The sequence below is a fragment of the Heteronotia binoei genome, chromosome 6 (genome assembly GCF_032191835.1).
Source record: "Heteronotia binoei isolate CCM8104 ecotype False Entrance Well chromosome 6, APGP_CSIRO_Hbin_v1, whole genome shotgun sequence".
In the NCBI taxonomy this organism is placed as follows: Eukaryota; Metazoa; Chordata; class Lepidosauria; order Squamata; family Gekkonidae; genus Heteronotia; species Heteronotia binoei.
The window spans coordinates 74,245,831-74,270,394 of record NC_083228.1 but is presented as its reverse complement, the minus strand read 5'-3'; the positions used below and the strand labels follow the sequence as shown (position 1 = coordinate 74,270,394).

Below are 24,564 nucleotides of genomic sequence, written 5' to 3'. Positions count from 1 at the left end.
CTACTTTCTCCATCCCATGCATTATCTTGTAAACCTCTATCATGTCACCCCGCAGGCGACGTTTCTCCAAGCTAAAGAGTCCCAAGCGTTTCAACCTTTCTTCATAGGGAAAGTGTTCCAGCCCTTTAATCATTCTAGTTGCCCTTTTCTGGACTTTCTCCAATGCTATAATATCCTTTTTGAGGTGCGGCGACCAGAACTGCACAGTACTCCAAATGAGACCGCACCATCGATTTATACAGGGGCATTATGATACTGGCTGATTTGTTTTCAATTCCCTTCCTAATAATTCCCAGCATGGCGTTGGCCTTTTTTATTGCAAAGGCATACTGTCTTGACATTTTCAGTGAGTTATCTACCATGACCCCAAGATCTTTCTCTTGGTCAGTCTCTGCCAGTTCACACATTTTGTAAATGTGTTTTATTATTTAATAAAAATATTTGAAATATTTTTAAAAGCCCTATACAGCTTTGGGCTGGCTTACTTTAAGGACCTCTTACTCCCATATGAACCTGGGAGTCACCATGGTCATCTTCAGAAGCTCTGTTTTGGCTGCTTCTGCCAACTGAGCTAGGTGACGATCCTGAAATGGACTTTTTATTTGTTTCCTTCAATCACTGTCTTCTGTCAGCAGACTTTTCTGTTTTGTTTGGCATCCCCTCAGTGAACCTCCTTCCCATTTATGTGTTTGTTGAATTGTTTTTATTTACACACATACTCTAAAATTTGTTATGATGTGTTGATGTTCGCTGCCTTAATGTTAGGTTGCGGCAACCTACACACGAAAATTCATAACTAAGTACAGAGTCAAACTTGTGTTCTTTAATCTATGTTTAAACTCAACGTTCTGGCCGCTACAAGAGTATCCTGGCAGCTATACTTGGTGCAAAGCATGCTGGGAAGTCCTGCTTCACCACAAAGTGTCCTCACACCGCCCCTCCTCCAAATACGCTGTAATGGATTATGGTGAGCCCAGCGTTACCTCATCTTCATCGTCCGAGTCCATTGCTCCCTCCTCCATCCCAAAGCTTCCAAAGGGCTCCCTAGGTCCCCTTTCTAGAGCTTCTTCTTCTATCTCTTCTTCCATCTCTTCATTCCCCTCACCACTGGACTCTGAGCGGCTTTCCCTCTCGAAGCGGGAGGCCGCCCCGGAGCAACCAGGAGCTTCCGGGGGCTCTTCTTCATCTTCCTCCTCCTCCTCTTCCAAACCCTCACCCTTGAATTCTTCGCCCATTTCCATGCCCCTGAAAAGATCAAACGCGCAGGCTACTTCCACCAGTAAATGAGACAACGCTTTGAAAATGTTGTTTTCTACAAAAAAAATAAAAAAAAAACTCGCCCCCGATCTCTCTTCCTATTTTACCATAAACGTGAACAGGAACCGCATGCGCAGAGTTTGTTCGCGCGCTCTTCTAAAACACGCTTTAAAAATTCTCTAGGTATTCTGGGAAATTGAGTTTTTAGGGGGATTAATGGGAAATGAAACCATTCCCAGAGAGCAGAGCAATGATTTTAACACCTTCAGTCTGGGTAGAAGCGGATTTTTGATTTCTAGCCTCAATACACACATTATAATGGCTTTGATCTGTGTACAATTTAAAATGATTAATCTGCAGGTAATCAAGTATAATTCCTTTGCTAGTGAAAGAGCCAATAAAGGGTTTTTTAAACATCCTGAGACTCAAGTGGCAAATAATAAAAATCTGAGCAGTCGATGAAACAAAAGATTTGCTGTTACTTTTGTGTTCATACTGTGATACCTGTTTATAGTATGGGGGGGGGAGTGGCTGACTGACCAGCTGACAACAACCAACAATTGATTTTTTTTTAAACCATTTTAATTTTATGAGACAGAACGAATGCCCAGTAGTCATTGTGTTTATTGTCTTGGGGCTTTTTTAAATTAGAAACGCAGTTCTGGCTGGCTTGGTGTCAGGGGGAGAGGCCTAATATGCAAATACAATAAAGTCCTGCGTGAAACAATGGTGATGTCAGTGGCTGTAGCCTAATATACAAATACATTTCTGCTGGGCTTTTTCTACTTTGTCTTCCGAGTGAGGCCTGGAGATTGCTCGGAATTACAACTACAAACAGAGACCAGTTCTCCTAGAGAAAATGGCTGCTTTGGACTCTATGGAGTTATAACTCTCTGAAGTCCCTACCCATGCCATTTTATTTACGCTGAATTTTGGTGCACGCACACACACACAAAACACCCAACTGCGGTGCGCCCCCTTCAAGATTTAGAACTCTCATTTAAAAAATAATGCATTTTGCAACTGGATTTTTGCTATACACTAAAAATTCTGTTGCAAAACACATTATTTAGCGTAGTGTGAGCCTACCCTAAGTGAGGTTTCTAGGTAATCCTGCATGGAATAAGCCCTTTGCAGGCTTCTCTAGGAGTAAGTTCCACTGAAACCAATAAGACGATAAAGACTATGAACGATCCTTTCTAGGAAGTAAACCTTGTTAACAGTGGGGCATAATTTGCGGGTCCATATTTAGGTCGAAGCTGTAAGTGGGCGGTCAATATGTGTATTTTAACAGGTCAGGGATTGAGCTGCGGCTTAAACCTTCGATTCCAATCATATTTGTTTACACGAGAGGGAGCCATTGAAATCAATCAATTTACTTCTATGCAATGCATTTGGTTCAAAGGAAGACGATTTCACCAGAATACATTTTAGCCGCAACCCTAAATGCCTTTAAACTTTCTCCAAAAATCACGGATTTTACAGCCTCAACCAACCCGTACTCCACCAACAACCGGTTTAACAGTCTTGCAACAATTATTTTTTTTTGTTAACAGAAACCGGAAATACCGTAAAGCAACAGCCGGACTGTCGCTAAGCGTTCTTGGCTTCACTATGCCCTGAGTGTCGTAAACCCGCGGGCTGCCTGAGTAACAGGCGAGGCCGTTGAGGGCCGGTATGGCGGCTCTGCCGGAGGAACCGGCTGAGGCGGTAACGGTGAAACCAGACCCCGATGGGGGAGCTCCACCGCCTCCACCTCAGTCCCCGGCAAATTCCGCTCCCGCTCCTCCTTCCTCAACCGCTGCTGCTCCTCTCACGGACGGGGAGACGGTGGTGGGCACAGCTGACTCGAAGCCCCCAGTGGTCCCCACTGTTCAACCGGCCGCTTCCCAGCTGCCCACCGATCGGCAGACCTTGCTGGCAGTGTTGCAGTTCCTGCGGCGTAGCAACCTCCGCGAGTCTGAAGAAATTCTCCGCCGGGAAGCTCGGCTGCTCAACGATGAGGTCGCGGCTGATCTCAGTCCCTCGGCGCCCGGAGGGCAGGCGACTCATGGTGGGGAAGGGCAGGAATCCAGCCTCGGGGCCGCTGTCCCCGGACCTGGGGAAGTGCTGCTCAGCTCCATCACTTTTGGCCAGGTGGGGGCTGCCGTTGCTCATGCAGCTGTCACGGCCCCTCCTGCGGTGCCCTTGGGACCCCCCGGGAAAGGTGAGAAGGCGTGCGGACCGCTCCCCTGAGTTTATGCAACTTTACCTTTAGTTATTTTGCACAGTACTTAAGACAGCAGAGGTAAAAAAATTAATAGTTATTACACGCATAACGGGAATAGAAAATTGTATGTTGTAGTAACACAGATTTGGGTTGGCAGTGACCTTGCTTCTAATTTTAAAATTCACATAGCCATGGATCCTGAAATAAAAATTAGATGCTAATTTGGAGCTTTATTCATTTTCATGCTGAGTTTTTTTGGGGAACGTTCCATTAAATAATTTATAATTTCCTGTACTTCTTCCTGCTTTCATTTAGAGAGCCTCCCAAAGTAGTTTGCAATATTACAATGAGCAGTGCCTCAACAGCAGAGTATGTATTTTGCATGCGGAATGTTTTAGGTTCAATCCATGGTATCTCCAGTTAAAAACTCACAGATTAGGAAGCAGCTTTCTCTTCATGAGGTCTTGAAGAGGTTCTGATAGATTGAGTAGATCATATTAATCTAGACCAGAGGTGTCAAATGTGTAGCCTGAGGGCCAGATCAGGCCTGTGAGCACCTCACTGTCATCTGCACCACAGCTTGTTTTGCCAGGCTTGCTCAGTCACACAAGAGCTACAGAGCAAATTTTCTCCATTGGCTGACCAGCACATATAACAACTTGTGTATAAAAGCTCACAATGCCCAGCCTGAAAAATTTCATGTTTTCCACTGGGGTCTTAGATTCAAAGCATTGACCATGAGATTTCTGCAATAAATGTCAATAAATCAAAAGTAGGCTTGCAGTTTACACACACACCCCTGAACAGCCTAGTCAAGATTGCTACAGCACAGACATTGTCTCCAGATTTTGATGCATTAATTCAGGTGTCAGTTATCAGAGACTTGTTAAATAAAATATTGCAAGACTGCTAACTTAAGCATATTTTCAGTTTTTAAAAATCTTTAATTGTGTTTGTGTTTTTTATAAAGTTTGTAGCTCTGCTACCTGGAATTATATTTTATTATACACATGGTCCGACCTGACGGTCTCATTTATGTCAAATCTGACCCTTATAACAAATGAGTTTGCCACCCCTGAGAATTGATGGTTTTATTATGTATGGCAGTTTTGTGTGTTTCTGAGTTCAAGCTGAAATATACAAATGAAAACCATTTAAAACTGCTGAGACTTCTATAAGTAACCTTTGAAGAAGGAGAGAGAGAAATTTGAGATTGTTAATTGCTAGCATTTTAGGGCATGAATGGCCTAATGCCCATTGGCCAGGCTTGCAGGGTGTTTGCTACAGTTGTTACTGTTCTGTTATTCTGGGATTGCTTGAACTACTTTTACTTGGTTACCAGCTTTTGGTCACACTTGTCTGAGAGAAAGGTGGGCCTCTGAATATGTTAAATTAAATAAATACATTTAAATACATTATAAGGAAGTACTTCTTCACCCAAAGGGTGATTAACATGTGGAATTCACTGCCACAGGAGGTGGTGGCGGCTTCACCCAAAGGGTGATTAACATGTGGAATTCACTGCCACAGGAGGTGGTGGCGGCTACAAGCATAGACAGCTTCAAGAGGGGGTTAGATAAAAATATGAAGCAGAGGTCCATCAGTGGCTATTAGCCACAGTGTGTATATATGTGTGTGTGTGTGTATATATATGTGTGTGTGTGTGTGTGTGTGTGTATATATATATATATATATATATATATATATACACACACACACACACACACACACACACATATATATATAATATATATATATATATATATATATATATATATATATATAATTTTTTTGGCCACTGTGTGACACAGAGTGTTGGACTAGATGGGCCATTGGCCTGATCCAGCATGGCTTCTCTTATGTTCTTACGTTACAAAACAAACAAGAGCAACAGTATAGTATCCGTTCCCAAATATCTATCAGCACTAAGCAATGGGACTCTTCACTAGTCAATTATAATTTATTGGTGGAAATTCTTAGCACTGAAGTACGTGTAATATTTAATCAGTTAATGAAGGATTGAATATACTGGATAAAAATATGTTCATAATACTTTTTCCAGCATCAGCAAAACAATTTGTTACTATTTTCATTATATATTCTATATTCCTTATGCAACTCAGACTCAACTTTACCATAATTATATCTGGAATATGATAGAAAATGCTGCGTAAAAGAAATCAGGCTTTAAATTGTTTATGTATTGTCATCCTCTCAGTCATCCCAGTCAATGAATTTTAGTGGAACTTCAAAGTAAAGATGTTTAGGATTGAAGTATTACAATACAAAGTACAAGATTATTTACCCTGATATGTTGATACTTTGCAGTTGGTGTCCTCATGGAAGATCAGCCAGATGTGAGTGCAGTGTTGTCTGCCTACAACCAGCAGGGAGACCCAGCACTCTATGAAGACTATTATAGTGGACTGAAACACTTCATTGAATGTGCTCTGGACTGTCATCGAGCTGAGCTATCTCAGCTTTTTTATCCTCTCTTTGTGCATATGTATTTGGAGCTAGTCTACAATGGGCATGAAAATGAAGCAAAGTCTTTCTTTGAAAAGTAATATAATTTCATACGTCTAATTTCATTTTTGTTTTCTCATTTTTAGATAGCTAAATCTGTTTTAGATCTCAGGCTATGTAGTGATCTGGGAGCAGCGTATGTAGCATTTTTCTGTGTGGTTCTTTTTCAAGACAGGCATCAGGAATACCATATGCTTTCTGAACATGTCTCTTGGGAAGGGAAGGAAAACCAGTAAGTGTCCAGGGCAGGGATGGCCAGACTGTGGCTCAGAAGCATATTGTCTGGCTCTCGAAGTCTGCACCACCCTATTGGCTGGCTTGGAGAAAGCATTTGACCCTTTAAATCACTTCTTCAAGCTGGTGGTTTGGAGAATGCATTTTGAGTTAAAGTTGCTTTCTTTCCACCTCTCTCTCCCCATCTACCTTCCATTCTCTTCCCCTCCCTCCCCTCTCTCATTTGATTCTCTGTGGCTCTTACGTTAAGCAAGTTTGGCTACCCCCGGTCCAGGGCATTACATTGTGGAGGGTATGATAGATCCCATATAACACAATTAAGACAGTCTCAACTATTATGTACATTAGTGTATTGTAGGTGCTTATTTATTAAAACATTTATACCATGCCTTTCTCCATGACTCAGACTGGCTTAGATATTCTGTTTAAACATACAAAATACAACCCTCCCCCAAATAACTCTCCTCCTCCAGTGCTAATTAGAATTATTTTCAAGCAAATAACTGTTGTATATATACATATTTGCTTTACTTGTAATTCTATAGACCTGAAATATAATTTATTCAAGTTGATTGTATTGCATTCTAATACTTTTATTTATGTGCATTTCTCTCTACTTCTTAAACTTCATTTTCTGGACTAAAACAATTTTTGTGTATGCTGTTAAGGTGGTTTCACTGAAACTGTATTCTTTCCTGTTTTGGACAAAGTTCTCACCAAGCACTGCTCTGAGAGGAAGGGCAGTATGTCTGTGCCCAATGCTGGAAGAATCTCAAGTGCCTTGTGACTTGAGTTCCAAAAGTTATTATGTAGATACTCAGGAACCTTAAACATTTTTCTAGATCATTTAGTTTTTGTGCTCATACTGCTTACTGCTACATAGTGTGTTTCTCTTAACAGCAGAGAAAAGTCCCAACTGTTGTTTTCTCTGCTTTGGGATAAGCAAATGTCTGTGGTAAATGCCTGCTTACTGTTCTTTCAAGATGATCTGAGGAACATACAATTCAAGCTGTTTAGAAGACTGTCATCTTTTAAGTTTCTAAATCCTTCTTCTAGGTTTCATGGAGATCAGGAGTGTTATTACCAGGATGACTTGCGCGTATTATCAAGTTTAACCAAAAAAGAGCACATGAGAGGGAATGAGACAATGCTGGATTTTCGAACAAGCAAGTTTGTGCTACGCATTTCCCGTGACTCTTACCAGCTCTTGAAGAGACACCTTCAGGAAAAACAGAACAATCAGATCTGGAATATTGTTCAAGAGCATCTTTACATTGATATATTTGATGGAATGCCTCGCAGTAAACAACAAATTGATGCTATGGTAGGAAGTCTGGCTGGCGAGGCAAAACGAGAGGCTAACAAAGCAAAGGTATGATGCTGATATATTTACACTCAGTAGGACATAACATCACAGACAATATTTTGTCGGGGCTATCTAGATTGACAGACCAGTGGGAGTTCTTGATTGCTGAGGTCTTATACTTGTTCATACCAACTTATACTTTGGTTCTAGAGAGCAAAGAACTAATTCAGCAACTCTTTGACAGAAAAAGACAGAAAGCAGTAAATAAGTTTTATTGCATAGATAGATCAAATGAAAGAAGGTGAGACAGCTTTCTGAGACCATCCTCATGAATGTCTGTTTTTATCTCGATATTGATAACAATTTGGCCCTCAGCTTTGGTCAGTATAGTACAGCTAGTTGATCAGCATTACTTGGGATGTAGAAATTTAATTCTGGACAGGAGACAATATGCTTAAGACTTTCCAGGATCCCCTGTAGAAGAAAATTTTAGTGAACTGTCTTATGCATAACTTGGAATAAGACCAGTTGAAGAGAAAAATACAACAGGCTGTGGAACGAGGCTCATGGCAAGTGCCCCCCCCACCCTTACTGTCTTCTCCCCCACCCAAGTGAAGGCATTTATTCCCCCACAACCTTAAGGGGAGCTGATCTCTGCCATCTGGAAAGCAGTTGTAATTTTGAATGATCTCCAGCTGTCACCGGGAGATTGGCAACAGTGGTTCCCAAGGATGAAATGGCTAGTTTGGAGGGTGCAGTGTATGGCAGTGTACCTGTTTGAAGTCCCACCCCTCTTCAAACCCCACCCTCTCCAGGCTCCATCTCTTAAATCCCCAGGAATTTCCTAACCTGGAGTTGTAATCGCTATCTCCTTCACTTTATCTGCCCCTCTGACTTCAGCTTTCTATCACCTTCCCCCTCCCTGCAGCCTCTGCCTAGGGAAAGGACAGTCTTTCTCCACAGTGGTGGGGACCAAAGCAGCTTACATCATTCTTTTCTCCCCCCTTTGATCTGAACAACAACCCTGTGAGACAGGTTAGGCTGAAAGTCTGTGAGTGATCCGAAATCACCCAGTCAGCTTCCACAGCAAGAACTTGGGTCTGGTAGACCCTGCTCTGAAGCTCTAATTCCTGTGGCCTCCTCAAACTCCACCACAGAATCTCCATGAATTTCCCACCAACCTGGAACTGGAAGCCATAGTTAGGACTGGCCCCAATGAGTTCTCCCTCAGAAGCCTTTTGTGATACCTTTCAGACCAACAGTCTCTCTCTGATACATTGTTGGTCTTAAGCAAAGGACTTCAATCTCTCCCTCTCTCTCTCTCTCTGTATCTGGCCTGCTGGTACAGGATGCCATTTTCCTCCCTGTCTCTGTCTGCTTCCCTTCCAGAGGAGGAAAGGGGGGAGTCCTCAGCCAATCCAGGGAGTCCTCAGCTAATCGAGAGAGAGTCTTTCCTCCTCTCTCTCAGCCAATCGTGAGAAAGCCTTCCCTCCACCTCCTTCCCTCAGAGAGGGCTTTCTCTATGACTGTTTTTCTCCTCCTCTGTCCCTCAGCCAATTGAGGGAAGGCTGTCTTTCTCTCCTCTGCAAAGCAGAGTGACAGGCAGCTTAGCCAGTAGGAGAGTAGGGAGAGCCATAAACTGCCAGAACAGAGGTTGGTTGCCTTTGACTGACAGAAGCAGCTTGACTGACTGATGGTTTAAATACGGCTATTAGGACATTGCATCTTTTAAACTTTGGAGCTGCAATACATGAAAGGTGTATATGTACCATGTATATATGTATACTTAGGGATCGTTTTGTAGAAAAATAGGTTGTGGAGCTCATCTAGGGATTGTTATGCAGCTGCACCTACTATTCCATGGACAAGGTAAGTAGGTGGGGAGGAGGAGGGGAAACCTTCAGAAAGGTTCAAGAGCTGTGCTCCTGTGAACTCCTGTTGAATTCAAGGCCTGTGTATACTGAGTTTCTGTTATTTTCTCTTCTGAATAGCACCATCTTGTGCTAGATTAGATGGTGGACACTAATTTTTTTCAAGCAACTGAAATAGAAAGAAGTGCCTTAGAAAGTTCTGTTGTATGCACAGAAGCTCTCCAAATGCCCCAAGGGCTGCAGTCCAAAGACCACATTAATTTTGTGCACCTTACGAGACAGCTTTCAATTTGTATTTTGTCAACAGGAATTGCCTTCATAGCATGGCAAACCATTTTTAAAACTTATGAGAGCTGCAAAATATATTTGTGATGTGACATGCAGGATATAATAGAGTCTACTGTTTTTCTTTAAACTGTAACAAATCTCACAAGGCATGTCCATGCCCTTCATCACACCTAAAATATTCCGCTAGATAGTGGCGTGTAATTAACTTTTATCAGAAATTATAATGTGATATCTCTTTAATTAGATGCTAATGAAATAAAGGTTGTTTTATCACTAACATATGATTATCAGTTCTTAACTATATACCTTCATTACATAAGTGAAAATTGTTGTCGTTTAATAGGAAATATGCACATTTATTTTTAAGTCATTTAACAATTCAATAGAAGGTATTATCTCACTAGTTCTGCATTTCACTAAGCCTGTTTTTATATCATAAAAGTACTTAAAACGTTGGTTTGCAGGTCTTTTTCGGCTTATTAAAAGAACCAGAAATTGAATTACCTCTGGATGATGAAGATGAAGAGGGAGAAAATGAGGAGGGTAAGCCAAAGAAGAAGAAGCCAAAAAAGGATAGTATGGGATCAAAAAGTAAAAAGCAAGATCCAAATGCTCCTCCTCAGAACAGGTAATTTTAAAACTAGAGAAGACCAGTTAATGGCATGGATCCTACCTAAAATGTCAGTGGACAGAAGTATTTTAATCTTTGGAGTGTGAGAAACAGAAGCTGTCAAAAAGTTGAGTTAGGAAGAGGATTTGAGAGTGAGGAGTGTGTGAAATGAAAGAGTGTAAGTTCAGTCAGAAGTTACTATTATTCGCCTAAGAATGAAGCTATAAACATCTTGAAACCAATACACTCTACAAATAAATTATATTAACCTGGAGGCGTATGATATTAAATTATAAGAGTCTCATCCTTAGGGTCACATAGTACAATGAAGAAGTCTTAGAGCTTGGGCACAATTAAGTTAGGAACGTTAAATACAGTATTTGGAATTAAATTCCTGGTGGCAGCATTACATACATTAAGAGGAAAGTCATGGCACAGTACTAATAAACAGGTTTTATTTTATGGAGGAAAGACTTGTGACGAAAGTGACAAGATATATAGTATAAACAAAAAGTGTTTTGGTTTAATAAGAAGCATGCAAAATTTATTTTTAAGTGTTATTGAATTCAGCCTTTCCTCCTCCAAATGTCACTTGTACGTTCATGGCATGAAGGCATTCCTGCTCTGTTTGAAGTGTGTTGTTCTTCATACAGAATTCCCCTTCCTGAGCTGAAGGATTCTGACAAGCTGGATAAAATAATGAATATGAAGGAAGCCACTAAGCGTGTGCGTCTTGGTCCAGACTGCTTGCCTTCTATCTGTTTCTACACATTCCTTAATGCTTATCAGGTTAGTATGCAGTACTGATCAATGGCACTGTTCATAGAATACTTTTGCACTAAGCCTGCCGTGGCACTTGCAGGAGAATTAAGACTCTGATAACTGGTTGGGTTTTTTTTTTAAGTGACTGCTTAATTAAATATTTGCTGTGCTTGAACTCATAAACCTACAGACAATTAATGTTCACATTATAGCCAAGACCAATCTCATGGAAACCTCTTAAATATTTATTTATTTATTTATTTATTTGAGATTTATATCCCGCCCTTCCCACGAATGGCTCAGGGCGGCTTCCAACAATTTAATCAAACATAAAATTTAAACAATATTAAGTATAAAACAATTAAATATTTAAACAGTTAAAACTTTAAAACAGAATATTTCAATTTCCTGTAAACAGATGGCTGGCCAGTTACATCAGTTGTCATCATAGCTAGGTGTAGGCTAGCCGGAAGAGGGTCGTCTTACAGGCCCTGCGGAACTGCGCCAAGTCCCGCAGGGCCCTCACCTCTTCCGGCAGCTGATTCCACCATACGGGGGCCATAACGGAGAAAGCCCTTTCTCTGGTGGCTTTCAGACGGGCTTCTTTTGGCCCGGGGATAGTGAGGAGATTTTGTGTTCCTGACCTCAGTGCTCTCTGGGGAACATGTGGGGAAAGACGGTCCTTCAGGTAGGCAGGTCCCAGGCCATATAGGGCTTTAAAGGTAATAACCAGCACCTTGTACCGGACTCGGTATATCACTGGAAGCCAGTGCAGAGTCCGGAGACCCGGCCGGATGTGTCCCCACTTTGGGAGACCCAATAGCAGCCGGGCCGCGGCATTCTGCACCAGCTGCAGTTTCCGGGTCCGAGACAAGGGCAGCCCCATGTAGAGGGCATTGCAGTAGTCCAACCTTGAGGTGACCGTAGCATGGATCACTGTTGCTAGGTCGTCGCGTTCCAGAAAGGGGGCCAGCTGCCTTGCCCGCCTAAGATGAAAAAATGCGGACTTGGCAGCAGCTGCTATCTGAGCCTCCATCTTTAAGGAAGGCTCCAACAGCACCCCCAAGCTCTTGACCCTGTCCGCCGCCATCAGCGGCGCACCGTCAAAAGCCGGTAGGGAGATCCCCCTCCCCGGGCCGCGGCGACCCAAGCAAAGGACCTCTGTCTTCGGAGGATTTAGCTTCAGCCCACTCAGTCTGAGCCACTCAGCCACGGCCCGTAATGCCTGGTCGAGATTTTCCGGGGCGCAGACAGGTTGGCCATCCATCAGTAGATAGAGCTGGGTGTCATCAGCATACTGGTGACATCCCAGCCCATACCTTCGGGCAATCTGGGCAAGAGGCCGCATATAGATGTTAAATAACATCGGGGAGAGAACCGCCCCCTGGGGCACACCACAATCGAGTGTGCGCCTCCGGGATAGCTCCCCCCCAATTGCGACCCTTTGTCCCCGACCTTCCAGGAAAGAGGAAAGCCACTGTAAGGCCAACCCCTGAATCCCCGCGTCGGCGAGGCGGCACGTCAGTAGCCGATGGTCGACCGTGTCGAACGCAGCCGACAGGTCTAACAACATCAGCACCGTCGAGCCACCCCGATCCAGATGCCGTTGAAGGTCATCCACCAGGGCAACCAACACTGTCTCCGTCCCGTGTCCCGGCGAAAGCCGGACTGAAATGGGTCAAGGACGGAAGTGTCCTCCAGGAAAGTCTGTAACTGCGTCGCCACTGCCCTCTCAATAAGTTTGCCCAAAAAGGGCAAATTTGAAACCGGCCGATAGTGTGTCAATTGGGCCGGATCTAAAGATGGCTCTTTTAGGAGGATCACTGTATCAAAGGAGGATCACTGTAGGGGAAATACCTGAGAGTCAAAACATATAGGGTAAATCATAGTTAGGATGAACTCCTCAAGTAAGTTCTGAAAAAAAGGGTTCATCAAAGGAGGATCACTGTAGGGGAAATACCTGAGAGTCAAAACATATAGGGTAAATCATAGTTAGGATGAACTCCTCAAGTAAGTTCTGAAAAAAAGGGTTCATTACTGCAAAAGCATTCTGACCTGGATAGCCCAGGCTAGGCTAATCTTGACTGATCTCAGAAGCTAAGCAGTATGGGATACCACCAGGGTCATGATGTGGAAGCAGGCAGGGGCAAACCACCTCTGAACATCTATTGTTTTGAAAACTCTGTGGGGTTGCTGTAAATCAGCTGTGACTTTACAGTAAAAAAAGGCATGGTTAGAATCAGGCTGTAAGGTGACTTCAATAAAATATGTTGTTATTAGGAGCACATTCGGCCGGGGCTCCGGGATCTGCACTGGCTGCCAGTAATATTCCGAGTCCGGTACAAGGTGTTGGTTATTACCTTTAAAGCCCTATATGGCCTAGGACCTGTCTACCTTAGGGACCGTCTTTCCCCACACGTTCCCCAGAGAGTACTACGCTCGGGTTCACAAAACCTGTTGGTAGTCCCCGGGCCAAAGGAGGCCCGTCTAAAATCCACCAGGGATCGGGCCTTCTCAGTAACGGCACCTTATTGGTGGAACCAGCTGCCGGAGGAGGTGCGGGCCCTGCGGGACCTAGGGCAGTTCCGCAGGGCCTGTAAGACAGCCCTCTTCCGGCAGGCCTATAATACTGACTGACAAGGAAATCTTTTGGATGGAACAAAATGCATCTGTAGACCGCCGGTTTTTATCTATCTTGCTTTTATTAATTTATGGTTTTAATTTTACTTGTAAGTGTTTTAAATTGTAGTATTTGAATTATCATGTTGTAAGCCGCCCTGAGACACTTCGGTGCGAAGGGCGGGGTATAAATCCCAATATAAATAAATAAATAAATAATATAGAAAACAATCATAGCTGTCTGCTTTTTACTTTTTTTACCTGAGCTGTTCACATTATCCAGGAGTAGTGTCCTTGCCCTTCTACTATATATATGATGATGGCTTGGATCCAGTAGAAGGATTTCCAAGAATGGAAGGCCAAATCGATTTTTACCAGTTCCCCCTGTTCTGTTGCAGATTTTCATCTCCTTTGCAGAGCTGTTCCTTGTGATCTCCTTTCTCACCAGAAGCACTGGGGCTGCAGCCAGGGGGAAGGGCAGGCAATTTCTGTTCCAGGGACAAAAATCCCTTTCATCTGTAGACATCTCCAGTAGATCCAAGCCAATGTCTGTCCAGTCATTGAGAGGTTTCATTCTTGAGCTCTCTTCTCCTTTATTTTTTTCCTCTGCGGAATAGAAATCACATGATAAAGTCCCCTGTGCAATTAAGTGTGTGGAGGCTCTGGACTGTAGAGGTGGTGGGGTCATACACTACATAAATGTCCAAGGTAACACAGTGAACCAGGACTATCTAATATAATACTTATGCTATTGACTAGATGAAATTATGAATATTAACAATGATCAATAACTCATAATTATTTCATATATATATATCACTTGATATATTGTATTGTAAGCATTCCTACCTGTCCAATATTGAAAGCTTAAGCCTGTAAAACCAGCAATATATATGTATTCCACTGGATAAGTGTTTCTTTGAGACTCAGCTTGTGGGTCACAATCTGTATGTACAATGCAGCTCTAAGCAGTTGATATATTGTATTGTAAGCATTCCTACCTGTCCAATATTGAAAGCTTAAGCCTGTAAAACCAAACATATATGTATTCCACTGGATAAGTGTTTCTTTGAGACTCAGCTTGTGAGTCACAATCTGTATGTACAATGCAGCTCTAAGCAGTTACACCCTTCGGTGCCCACCGACCTCAATGAACTTAGAATGGTGTAAGTTTTTAAGATTGTACTATTAGCCACACATCTTCATGGGAGGGATGGTGGCTCAGAGGTAGAATATCTGCTTGGTAAGCAGAAGGTCCCAGGTTCAATCCCTGGCATCCAACTAAAAAGGGTCCAGGCAAACAGGTGTGAAAAACCTCAGCTTGAGACCCTTGAGGGCCACTGCCAGTCTGAGTAGACAATACTGACTTTGATGGACCGAGGGTCTGATTCAGTATAAGGCAGCTTCATATGTTCAGTCCTAATTTTGTTACCTAGTCCAAGATGAAACAAGTTCTTAGCGACTCAAGCATGTCTGTACTAGTCACTTTGCCATTTATTTTCCCCAGCACATGTTTAGCATATTCAGCAACATGTGGTTTCTGGTGGGCAATGAGCATACTTTTCTCATTTATTTTTTCTGTGTGCCTAGGGAGCCTATTGGTATGCAAGAACACCTGCTTTCATTGCCCTTTCTAATGATAGGCACAGAAGCATGAAGTTTGATTTTGGAAAGAATGAATTTTCGGGTAGAGGTTTCATTGATATCTTGTGGTGCACATTGATACCCTGTTGTGGACATTGATCAAATGTATTATTAATGCTATAAATGTTCAGAGCTTTCCTTCAGCTATTTAAATTACAGGAGATCCACAATATATAGATAGAGTGTAAAAATACAGTGCTGACCAGGAATCTTTCTGATGACCACATGGTCTTGGTTTCCCAGCATGAAATATAGTTCCCTAAGGTTTCAATGCATTACAGGAGTTGTGGGAGGGAGGGGAGAGGCCACAGGCCACACTGGACTTGTTTGCCTAGTCTTTTAGAATACATAGAGTGGGGAACGGGGAGGAAATGGGCAAACTCTCACCACACTAGACTTTGCAGACACTGAAAAACAAGAGATTCTCATGTTTCAGAGTTTCTAAATCCAGATTTGGAGAGATTGAAATTCTCCCTTCTCTCAAAGCCTCCATATCTTGGTGGCATCTGAAAGTAATGTCTGGCTATCCAAGCCAGTCAAAATTGTGGGCCCTGCTACTTCTGCCCAAGTATAGCATAATTTGTTTCACACAAAAGGATTTGCTATATTATGTGATCATTCCCATCTCAGGTATTATTGGTGGCTAATTCTCCTTAAATAAGAACATGTAATTTTAGAATTTATATTTATCATTTATCATATTAAAAACCTTCTTAAAATAGTACTTTTTGTATGTACAGGGCCTAACAGCAGTGGATTTTACGGATGACTCTAGCATGATTGTAGGAGGTTTTGCTGACTCCACTGTCAGAGTATGGTCTGTGACACCCAAAAAACTACGTAGTGTAAAGTCGGCATCAGGTAATATAATTCTTATAGGTTTAACTTCCATATTTATACAACTGACACTTGATCTTATATAGAAGAAAAACTGTATATATGTTTTTAAGTTCCTTGCAAATAGAAGGCTAGTGGAGATTTGGTATGAGTATTCCTGATTTTAGGAAGAGGCTGTAGTGTTGAAATACTTGTTTAATACTTGTTACAGTATTTGCAGCAAAATATGCTTGTGCTTATGGAATTATTCTATTGAAAAGTACTTAGGGTATTCTAGCATTAATTGTACTCACACTTCAGCAACTACAACTTCAGTTATTTCAGCAAGGCTTTTAATAAGGTTCCACATACTATTCTTGTTGACAAGTTGGTAAAATGCAGTTTGGATCCTGTCATTGTTAGGTGGATCTGTAACTGGTGACAGATTGCACACAAAGAGTGGTTGTGAATGGTTCCCCATTCTTTTGGAGAGGTGTGGCAAGTGGGGTGCCTCAAGGATCTGTCCTGGGACTTGTTTTGTTCAACAGCTTTATAAGTGATTTGGATGAAGGAATAGAGGAAAACGCTTATTAAATTTCCAGATGATATGAAATTGGGAGGGTCGTGAATACAGAGGCAGGATACAGGATGATCTTGACAGGCTGGACAACTAGGCTAAAACAAATAAAATGAATTATAACAAGGATAAATGTAAAGTTCTGCATTTAGGTAGGAAAAAACTCCAATGCATAATTATAGGATGGGGGAGACTTGTCTTGGCAGTAGTATGTGCATAAAGGATCTAGGGGTCTTACTGGACCGTACACTGAACATGAGTTAGCAGTGTGATGTGGTGGCTAAAAAGGCGAATTCAATTTTGGCCTGTATTAACAGAAGTATAGTGTCCAGATCACGTGAAGTGATGGTATTGCTTTACTCTGCTATGGTTAGACCTCACCTAGAGTATTGTGTTTAGTTTGGAGCACCACAATTTAAGAAGGATATAGACAAGTTGGACCATGTCCAGAAGAGAGCAGTGAAGATGATGAGGGGTCTGGAGACTAAGTCCTATGAGGAGAGGTTGAAGGAGCTGGGTATGTTTAGCCTGGAGAGGAGACGACTGAGAGGTGATGTGATCACCATCTTTAAGTACTTGAAGGGCTGTCAAATAGTGAATGGTGCAGAGTTGTTTTCTATGACCCCAGAAGGTCGGACCAGAACCAATGAGTTGAAATTAAATTAAGAGTTTCTGGCTAAACGTCAGGAAGAACTTCCTGACAGAGTGGTTCCTCAGTGGAACAGGTTTCCTCAGAAGGTAGTGAGAAAGAAGTACTTTTCTCCCTTTCTCACAATACAAGAACTCGTGGGCATTTGATGAAATTGCTGAGCAGACAGGTTAAAACGGATAAAAGGAAGTACTTCTTCACCCAAAGGGTGATTAACATGTGGGATTCACTGCCACAGGAGGTGGTGGCGGCCACAAGCATAGCCACCTTCAGGAGGGGTTTAGATAAAAATATGGAGCAGAGGTCCATCAGTGGCTATTAGCCACAGTGTGTGTGTGTGTATATATATATAAAATTTTGCCACTGTGTGACACAGAGTGTTGGACTGGATGGGCCATTGGCCTGATCTAACATGCCTTCTCTTATGTTCTTATGTAGGTCCCTTTCAGCTCTATAATTCTATTAACTGGTTCTTTTAATAGGCCAAAAAAGATCTGCAAACAAAAGTTTACTTTTATGATATAGAAATAGCTCTGTAAATGTGAACTTCAACTTTCCCCCCTCAGATCTCAGCCTCATAGATAAAGAATCTGATGATGTTTTAGAAAGGATCATGGATGAGAAAACAGCAAGTGAGTTGAAGATTTTATATGGTCACAGTGGACCTGTCTATGGTACCAGCTTCAGCCCTGATAGGTAAAATCTCTCAAGCATAATGTTTAAAAAGAAATAGAGTTTTTAATTCAAGACAGTTGTCAACATGACTTCTGAGATGGATGTGAGCATCAGAGTATTTATCTGTATCTCCTTAGATGCTGAAACCATTACCAGTGTCACCTTATTTGAAATCTCTGTTCTTCAGTTAGGCTTTGTCCAATATCAAAAAGCTTATAGTAAACAGTAGCATAGCATGTACTGATACTAGCATTACATGTGTTAAACCAGATGCCTATGCCAAATATAGCTATGTCCATAAACTCCCCGTTTCCCCTCTTGCTATAATTTCTGAATTTAAATATGTGTGTGTGTTTGTGCAAATTAAGGAATTTGGAAGGTTCAAAGGAAGCCAGGTTTAAAAAAAATAAAACTAGCTTTGCAAAAAGGCCAATTCAGATAGACTGAGACTTAGAAATATGATACGAATGGGGCAGCATGTAGTCTATATGTTGTTTTACCTAAGAGATCTAGTGGTTAGGGTTGGACTAGGATCTGGGAGACCCAGGTTTGAATTCTCACTCTGCCATACAAATTCCTTGGGTCAGTTAGTCACACACAGCCTAACCTACCTTACAGGTTTGTTGTGAGGATAAAATGGAGCAGAGAATGATGTAAGCTGCTTTGGCTTCCCATTGAGAGCAAGGGAAAATAAAGTCTTTAAAACTCTCCTTGTAGAAAACACTATTAAGAAATAACATCTTAGGTGTATGGTGAAGATGAAGAGGTTTTTAACTGTGGGTCTACTACTATAAACATCTTAACCATTTATTATATATTTGACACATGCTATGTATTACTATCAGTGCTACTATGCATTATATTTTCAGTGTTGAGATTGTTACCTTCATATGGTGTTACTGTTGTTTTTGACAGGAACTATTTGTTATCATCTTCAGAGGATGGCACAATCAGATTGTGGAGTCTCTTAACCTTTTCTTGCCTGGTGGGATACAAAGGACACAACTACCCTGTATGGGACACACAGTTCTCACCCTATGGGTATTACTTTGTGTCAGGTGGTCATGACAGAGTGGCTCGGTAAGAATCTACAGAAGCTTTTCATCTAGATATAAACTTGCAAGTGTCAGTGAGCTGTAAATCTCATCTAGAATCTATCCTTTAAGTAAAAATTTATCAGAGTAAAAATTAAAACAAATTCATTTTTTAGAATTAGACATTCATTTAGCCTATCCATGGCCATAGTTAAAATTTCAGATAGCCCCATGAGATCCTCAAAGCAGTATCTGCTAATTTTTTAAAATAATAAGATTGGAAGTCCTTGTGAATCAAACACTGGTTTCTTCCTAAAGAACAAACTGTCAAATTCTGCTTTCCTTGTTATGATTTTTTTTTATTGGTCTCAGTTTGTGGGCTACAGATCACTACCAGCCTTTGCGGATTTTTGCTGGCCACCTTGCTGATGTCACATCTACACGTTTTCACCCAAACTCCAACTACGTTGCTACAGGCTCAGCAGATAGAACAGTGCGGCTGTGGGATGTTCTGAATGGGAATTGTGTGAGAATCTTCACAGGACATAAGGTAAATTAATGTTAGATTCATATTAAAATTACTTATGTTCTGTATGCAGCCAATGTAATTAAAAGTCAAAAATTGTAGCATTCCCTTGTGGTTATTCCAATAGAACTGTTGTCTCTCCCCCACCCCTTTAAGCTTCCAAATATAGAAAAAAATCCTATGAGATAGGGATGGCCAACTAGTGGTGATGGTCTACCTTCAAAGCACATCTTGTGTTTCATTTTTTTGGGGGGTGGGGGTGCAACCTTGTTTCTGGTTCCAGATTTGAAAAGCAAGCCACTAGTACCACTTCTTACCTGGAAGGGGCTTCCTTCATTTGGACAGAGATTCCCTTGTTAGGTAAGAAGCATTGCCGCTTCTCACAAGCTAGTGAAGGAAAAGATGGCAGAGCTGGGAGATTTGTAACTGATGCTCCTCCCATTTTCTAACTGATGCTCCTCCCATTAGGAGTTTCTGGGAGCTCTTCTTCATCCTCCTCCTCTTCTTCCAAACCCTCACCCATGAATCTTTTGCCCATTTCCATGCTTCTGACAAGAGCAAATGCACAGGCCACTTCTACTAGCAAATGAGGAAACACTTTGAAAATGTTGCTTTCTATCAAAAAAAATCTCACCCCCAGTCTCCTGCTATTTTACCAGGTTTTGAAAAAGCCGTCTTGACCAAACAAGCATAAACGTGAAAAGGAACCGCATGTGCAGAACCTGTTTGTGCATGCACGCTTTTAAGACACTCTTTAAAAATTTTCTAAGTATTCTGGGAAATTGAGTTTTTTGGTGGGATTAATGAGAAATGAAATCAGTGACCATTTCAACACCTTCACTATGGGTAGAAAGTGCCTTAGAGGTGATTTTTGATTTCTAGCCTCAATACACACATTTCTCTATAATAGATCAAAGTCATTATAGAGAAATGTGTGTATTGAGGCTAGAAATCAAAATGTACAATTTAAAGTGATTAATCTATAGGTAATTAAGTATAATTACTTTGCAAATGAAAGATCCAATAATGGGTTTATTTTTTATTTATTTTATTCGAATTTTTAGCCCGCCCTTCCTGTAGGACTGGCTCAGGGCAGGTTTTTTAAACATCCTGAGATGCAAATGACAAACAATAAAAATTTGAGCATTCGATGAAACAAAAGATTTGCTGTATATTTTTGTGTCCATATTGTGATGTCTATTTATGCTATGGGGGAGGGGAAGTGGCTGACTGACCTTCTAACAACAACCAACAATTGAAATGTGTTTTTCTTTTAAATGCCATTTTAATTTTATGAGACAGAACTGATGCCCAGTAATAATTGTATTTATTTATTTCTGCCTTGCTCACTGGGACTCAAGATGGATTACATGGAGTGACTCAATAAGAGTACTGATCACATATGAAGTATACGAAATTATATCATAGTTAGATTTACGAAATCTTATCCTACTGATGTTTACTTAAACCAGCTTCCAGGTAGGGTCTGGAGATTGCTTGGAATTACAGCTCCACAGAACAGAGACCAGTTCCCCTAGAGAAAATGCCTGCTTTGGAGGGTGGACTTTATGGCATTATACCTAACCATATTTACACTGAAGTTTGGTACACCCACACACAAAAACACCCAAAATGGTGTGGCACCTTCAAGATTTTGAAATCTCACATTAAAAATAATCGTTTTGCAACTGGATTTTAGCTATTACACAGTAAAAATCCAGTAGCAAAACGCATTATTTAGTGTAGTGTGAATGCATCCTACGTGAGATTTCTAGGTAATTGTGCATGGAATCAGTCCTTTGCACGCTTGTCTAGGAGTAAATGCCACTGAACCCAGTAAGATGTTAAAGACTGATCCTTTCTGGGAAGTAAACCTTGTTAACAGTAGGACATCATTTGCAAGTCCATGCTTAGGGCAAAGCTGTGAGTGGGCTGTCAGTTGGTGTATGAAAATGCCAACTTTTCAGTAGCATTCAGGGTAGAGGGTAGAGACCTTTAACATCACCTACTACATGATCCTTTTCACTCATGATACTTTCTGCATACAAAGCAGATGCTCTGCTCCTAAACCATGGTCTGTTTCCATGTGCATGCATCTACTGTTGGCCACATAGCAAAATTACATAATACTAGAAGCAAGTTTAAGAAGGTTCCAGGCAGTCTGTCAGCAGAACCTAAAAAATTGAACTTGTTCATGTTGATAATGTTTGAAATCTGTTTTAAATCATAACGTATAGACATGAGTATTTAGATGCAAAAACTTCATTCTGTAATAGTTTTACCTTTTTTTGTTCTAGGGACCAGTCCATTCATTAGCATTTTCTCCTAATGGAAGATTCTTGGCAACTGGAGCTACAGATGGAAGAGTGCTTCTCTGGGATATTGGCCATGGTTTGATGGTAGGGGAGTTAAAAGGACATACAGATACAGTCTCTGCACTCCGGTTCAGTAGAGATGGAGAAATTTTAGCATCAGGTGTGTAAATCAAGATTTCTTGTTCAGTGAATCAAAAATAACGGCTGTTGTGATTGCATGGGGCCTTCATGCTTCTCCTGCACAGAGTTCATTTGAAGCCACCTAATTTTAGAACACTAATTTGCCACGATGATCATACATATGTAGTTGTTTATTATTATTATTAAAATTTGATTCTAAATTGCCCTAGCCTCATAGGCAAATTGGTTCTTCCTCCCAAGCCAGGATTCTAAACTTGAATTAACTGCAGTTTACCAGGGCATCATGGGAAACCGAAGCGTGATTGAAGGCTTCTGAAACATGGAAATCCTCAATTGTGTTCCACATGGGAAAGGAGGACAGGAACATGGTAGCAAACTATATTTATGCCCATTTTTCAGATTTGTGACATCTGTGGAATCAGCCACTTAGGGAAGTGGTGAGCTCTCCCCTCACTAGCGGTATTTAAGCAGCGGCTGGACAAACACTTGTCAGGAGTGCTGTAGGCTGATCCTGCATTGAGCAGGAGGTTGCACTAGATGCCCTGTATGGTCTCTTCCAACTCTGCGATTCTATCTGAATGCAGTGTGTTCTCAGTGCTCCCTTTTATATTAGGACACCCTTTGTCTTTGTCTCTGATCTTAGTGCACTTAGAAACAGTGTTGCTACTCAAGCTTATTATGTTCATCTTAAATGCTTGTGAATCCTGTGTCAATGAGTTGCTATAACACTCAGGACTTTTTTGGGGGGATGATACTCACTGGTACTGAGTATCAGCAGTTTTTGGGAGGGACTCTCAAGTCCCGATGCTCATGCGCTGGACTGCTCCACTGCCAGAGAAAGAGAACGGAGGGAGGAGAAATTGGTGGACCACCTCACATAAGTACTGACAGTTTTTCTAACAAAAATGCATTTGCACTAGTACTCCAAGATACTTTGAATTTGGCAACCTGATTAACATATTTACTGGATGGATTTACTTATACTGTGAATTGATAAATGTAGAATGTGTTAACTTTGTCCCATTTCTTGTTAGGTTCAATGGATAACACAGTAAAGTTGTGGGATGCTTTGAAAGCCTTTGAGGACTTAGAAACAGATGATTTTACCACAGCCACTGGACATATAAATCTGCCTGAAAGCTCTCAGGACTTGTTGTTAGGTACCTATATGACCAAATCAACTCCCGTCATACATCTCCATTTCACTCGCAGAAATCTGCTTCTTTCTGCTGGCGCATACAGTTCCCAGTGAACTATGAAACTACAAGACTTGGTTGTGTAAGGCCTTGTGAATTAAAGGCTGTAGAATATTTTGTATTATTTAAGACTCTGATGAACTGAAACGAACTTTTCTGTTGGAACAAGCAACATAAACTATGACCCAAGCAGCACCTTCAAGTAACTGTTTTAAGCTCCACTGGAAAATGCTGGACTCTGAAATCATGAATTTGATGGGGGAGGGGGAGTTTAATTCAGATAAGTGTACAGGTAGTCTCTTATCCTCAGCAAAGAAATGGTTGTTCAGCTCCAAACTGCAGAACCAGTTGTAAAATCAAAGGTAAACAACACATTATTTAACAGCTTTTTAAAAGCACTTATTTTGTCATTTTTCCGGGTTTAACCACTTCCACGAACTTCAGTAGGAGCTTCCACATGGAACTGTGGGTTCTTTTTATAATATGGAGAGAACATAGTTATTTGTCTTACGTGAGGTCCTTATTTATTCTAAGGAGGACAGTACAGATTGAGTATATTGAAGCCTGCTGACAAAATTTGAATGATGCTTTAGAGATGGACCTTTTAAATTGTGACAATCTTTAATTGGGGTACTGTTTTTTGTCCTCTGTTAAATTACTTTGGGACAGAAGTATAGAATCACATCCCTATAAAGTGTATACTAGAGTAACACCACATTGCTTTTCTAGAATGGGTTAGTAACTATAATTCATATGTTCAGTTACAACACAGATTGAGCTGTCTACCAGTTGTTGAATTCTGGCAGGAAATGAATGAGCCACACGTTTTTTTAAAAAAATTAAACTGCCATGGTTTTTCATTTTGTACAGTTTTATATTTTTGATACTTTGTAATAAAGACAAATTATTCTCTGCAATTCTTACATGAAATATTGCTGCAGTGTCTATTAGAATTAATACCATCAAGCTTTATTTTCTTAAGGAAAAGTGGAACTAATCCCATCATGCTTTCTCTTCGCAAAGACAAGTGGAACAATTCATTTTGAGAAAAATTTTTGGGTCAATAAAAATTCTAAGCTTTTTCCCCAGTCACTTATGTCACAGTTCCTCTTGATATTTACCACTGAGCTGAAACATATAAAATTGCATATATCCTTTATTTTGGGTGAAGAGGGGAAGCCAGTTAAGCATTTCACGCTGACAAGGAACTGCAGGATAACTGTTTAGTAAGACACTTGTCAGCTATGTGGTGACAGCACAGTAACTATACACCTACAGTTAACTAATGAGGGACATTTGTTTCAATTAA

General features: G+C 41.1%; 2 protein-coding genes across 2 annotated transcripts in view; one reads left to right on the top strand and one right to left on the bottom strand.

Moving 5' to 3' along the window:
* The window catches only part of PCGF6 (polycomb group ring finger 6), a 35,791-nt gene extending 34,308 nt beyond the window's left edge, over positions 1-1,483 (bottom strand). The window contains exon 1 of the mRNA XM_060241725.1: positions 984-1,483. Coding sequence (XP_060097708.1) covers positions 984-1,241 — 258 coding nt within the window. The 5' untranslated portion in view covers positions 1,242-1,483. The remainder of the gene's footprint in view (positions 1-983) is intronic.
* Positions 1,484-2,870: 1,387 nt separating this feature from the next.
* On the top strand, positions 2,871-24,172 carry TAF5 (TATA-box binding protein associated factor 5). Its single transcript, XM_060241722.1, has 11 exons — positions 2,871-3,463; positions 5,795-6,029; positions 7,283-7,598; positions 10,156-10,319; positions 10,955-11,090; positions 16,067-16,187; positions 17,935-18,064; positions 18,959-19,123; positions 19,450-19,627; positions 21,901-22,078; positions 23,094-24,172. The coding sequence occupies exons 1-11, from the start codon at positions 2,935-2,937 to the stop codon at positions 23,309-23,311; spliced, it is 2,370 nt and encodes a 789-aa protein (XP_060097705.1). The 5' UTR covers positions 2,871-2,934; the 3' UTR covers positions 23,312-24,172.
* The last annotated feature ends 392 nt before the right edge of the window (positions 24,173-24,564 follow it).

What these genes read in the sequence shown, in the direction of transcription:
- TAF5 (XM_060241722.1), top strand. Translation starts at nt 2,935, where the DNA reads ATGGCGGCTCTGCCGGAGGAACCGGCTGAGGCGGTAACGGTGAAACCA. An exon ending in CTTGGGACCCCCCGGGAAAG is followed by an intron (nt 3,464 to 5,794) that starts GTGAGAAGGCGT and finishes GATACTTTGCAG; the next exon opens with TTGGTGTCCTCATGGAAGAT. An exon ending in CATTCCTTAATGCTTATCAG is followed by an intron (nt 11,091 to 16,066) that starts GTTAGTATGCAG and finishes TTGTATGTACAG; the next exon opens with GGCCTAACAGCAGTGGATTT.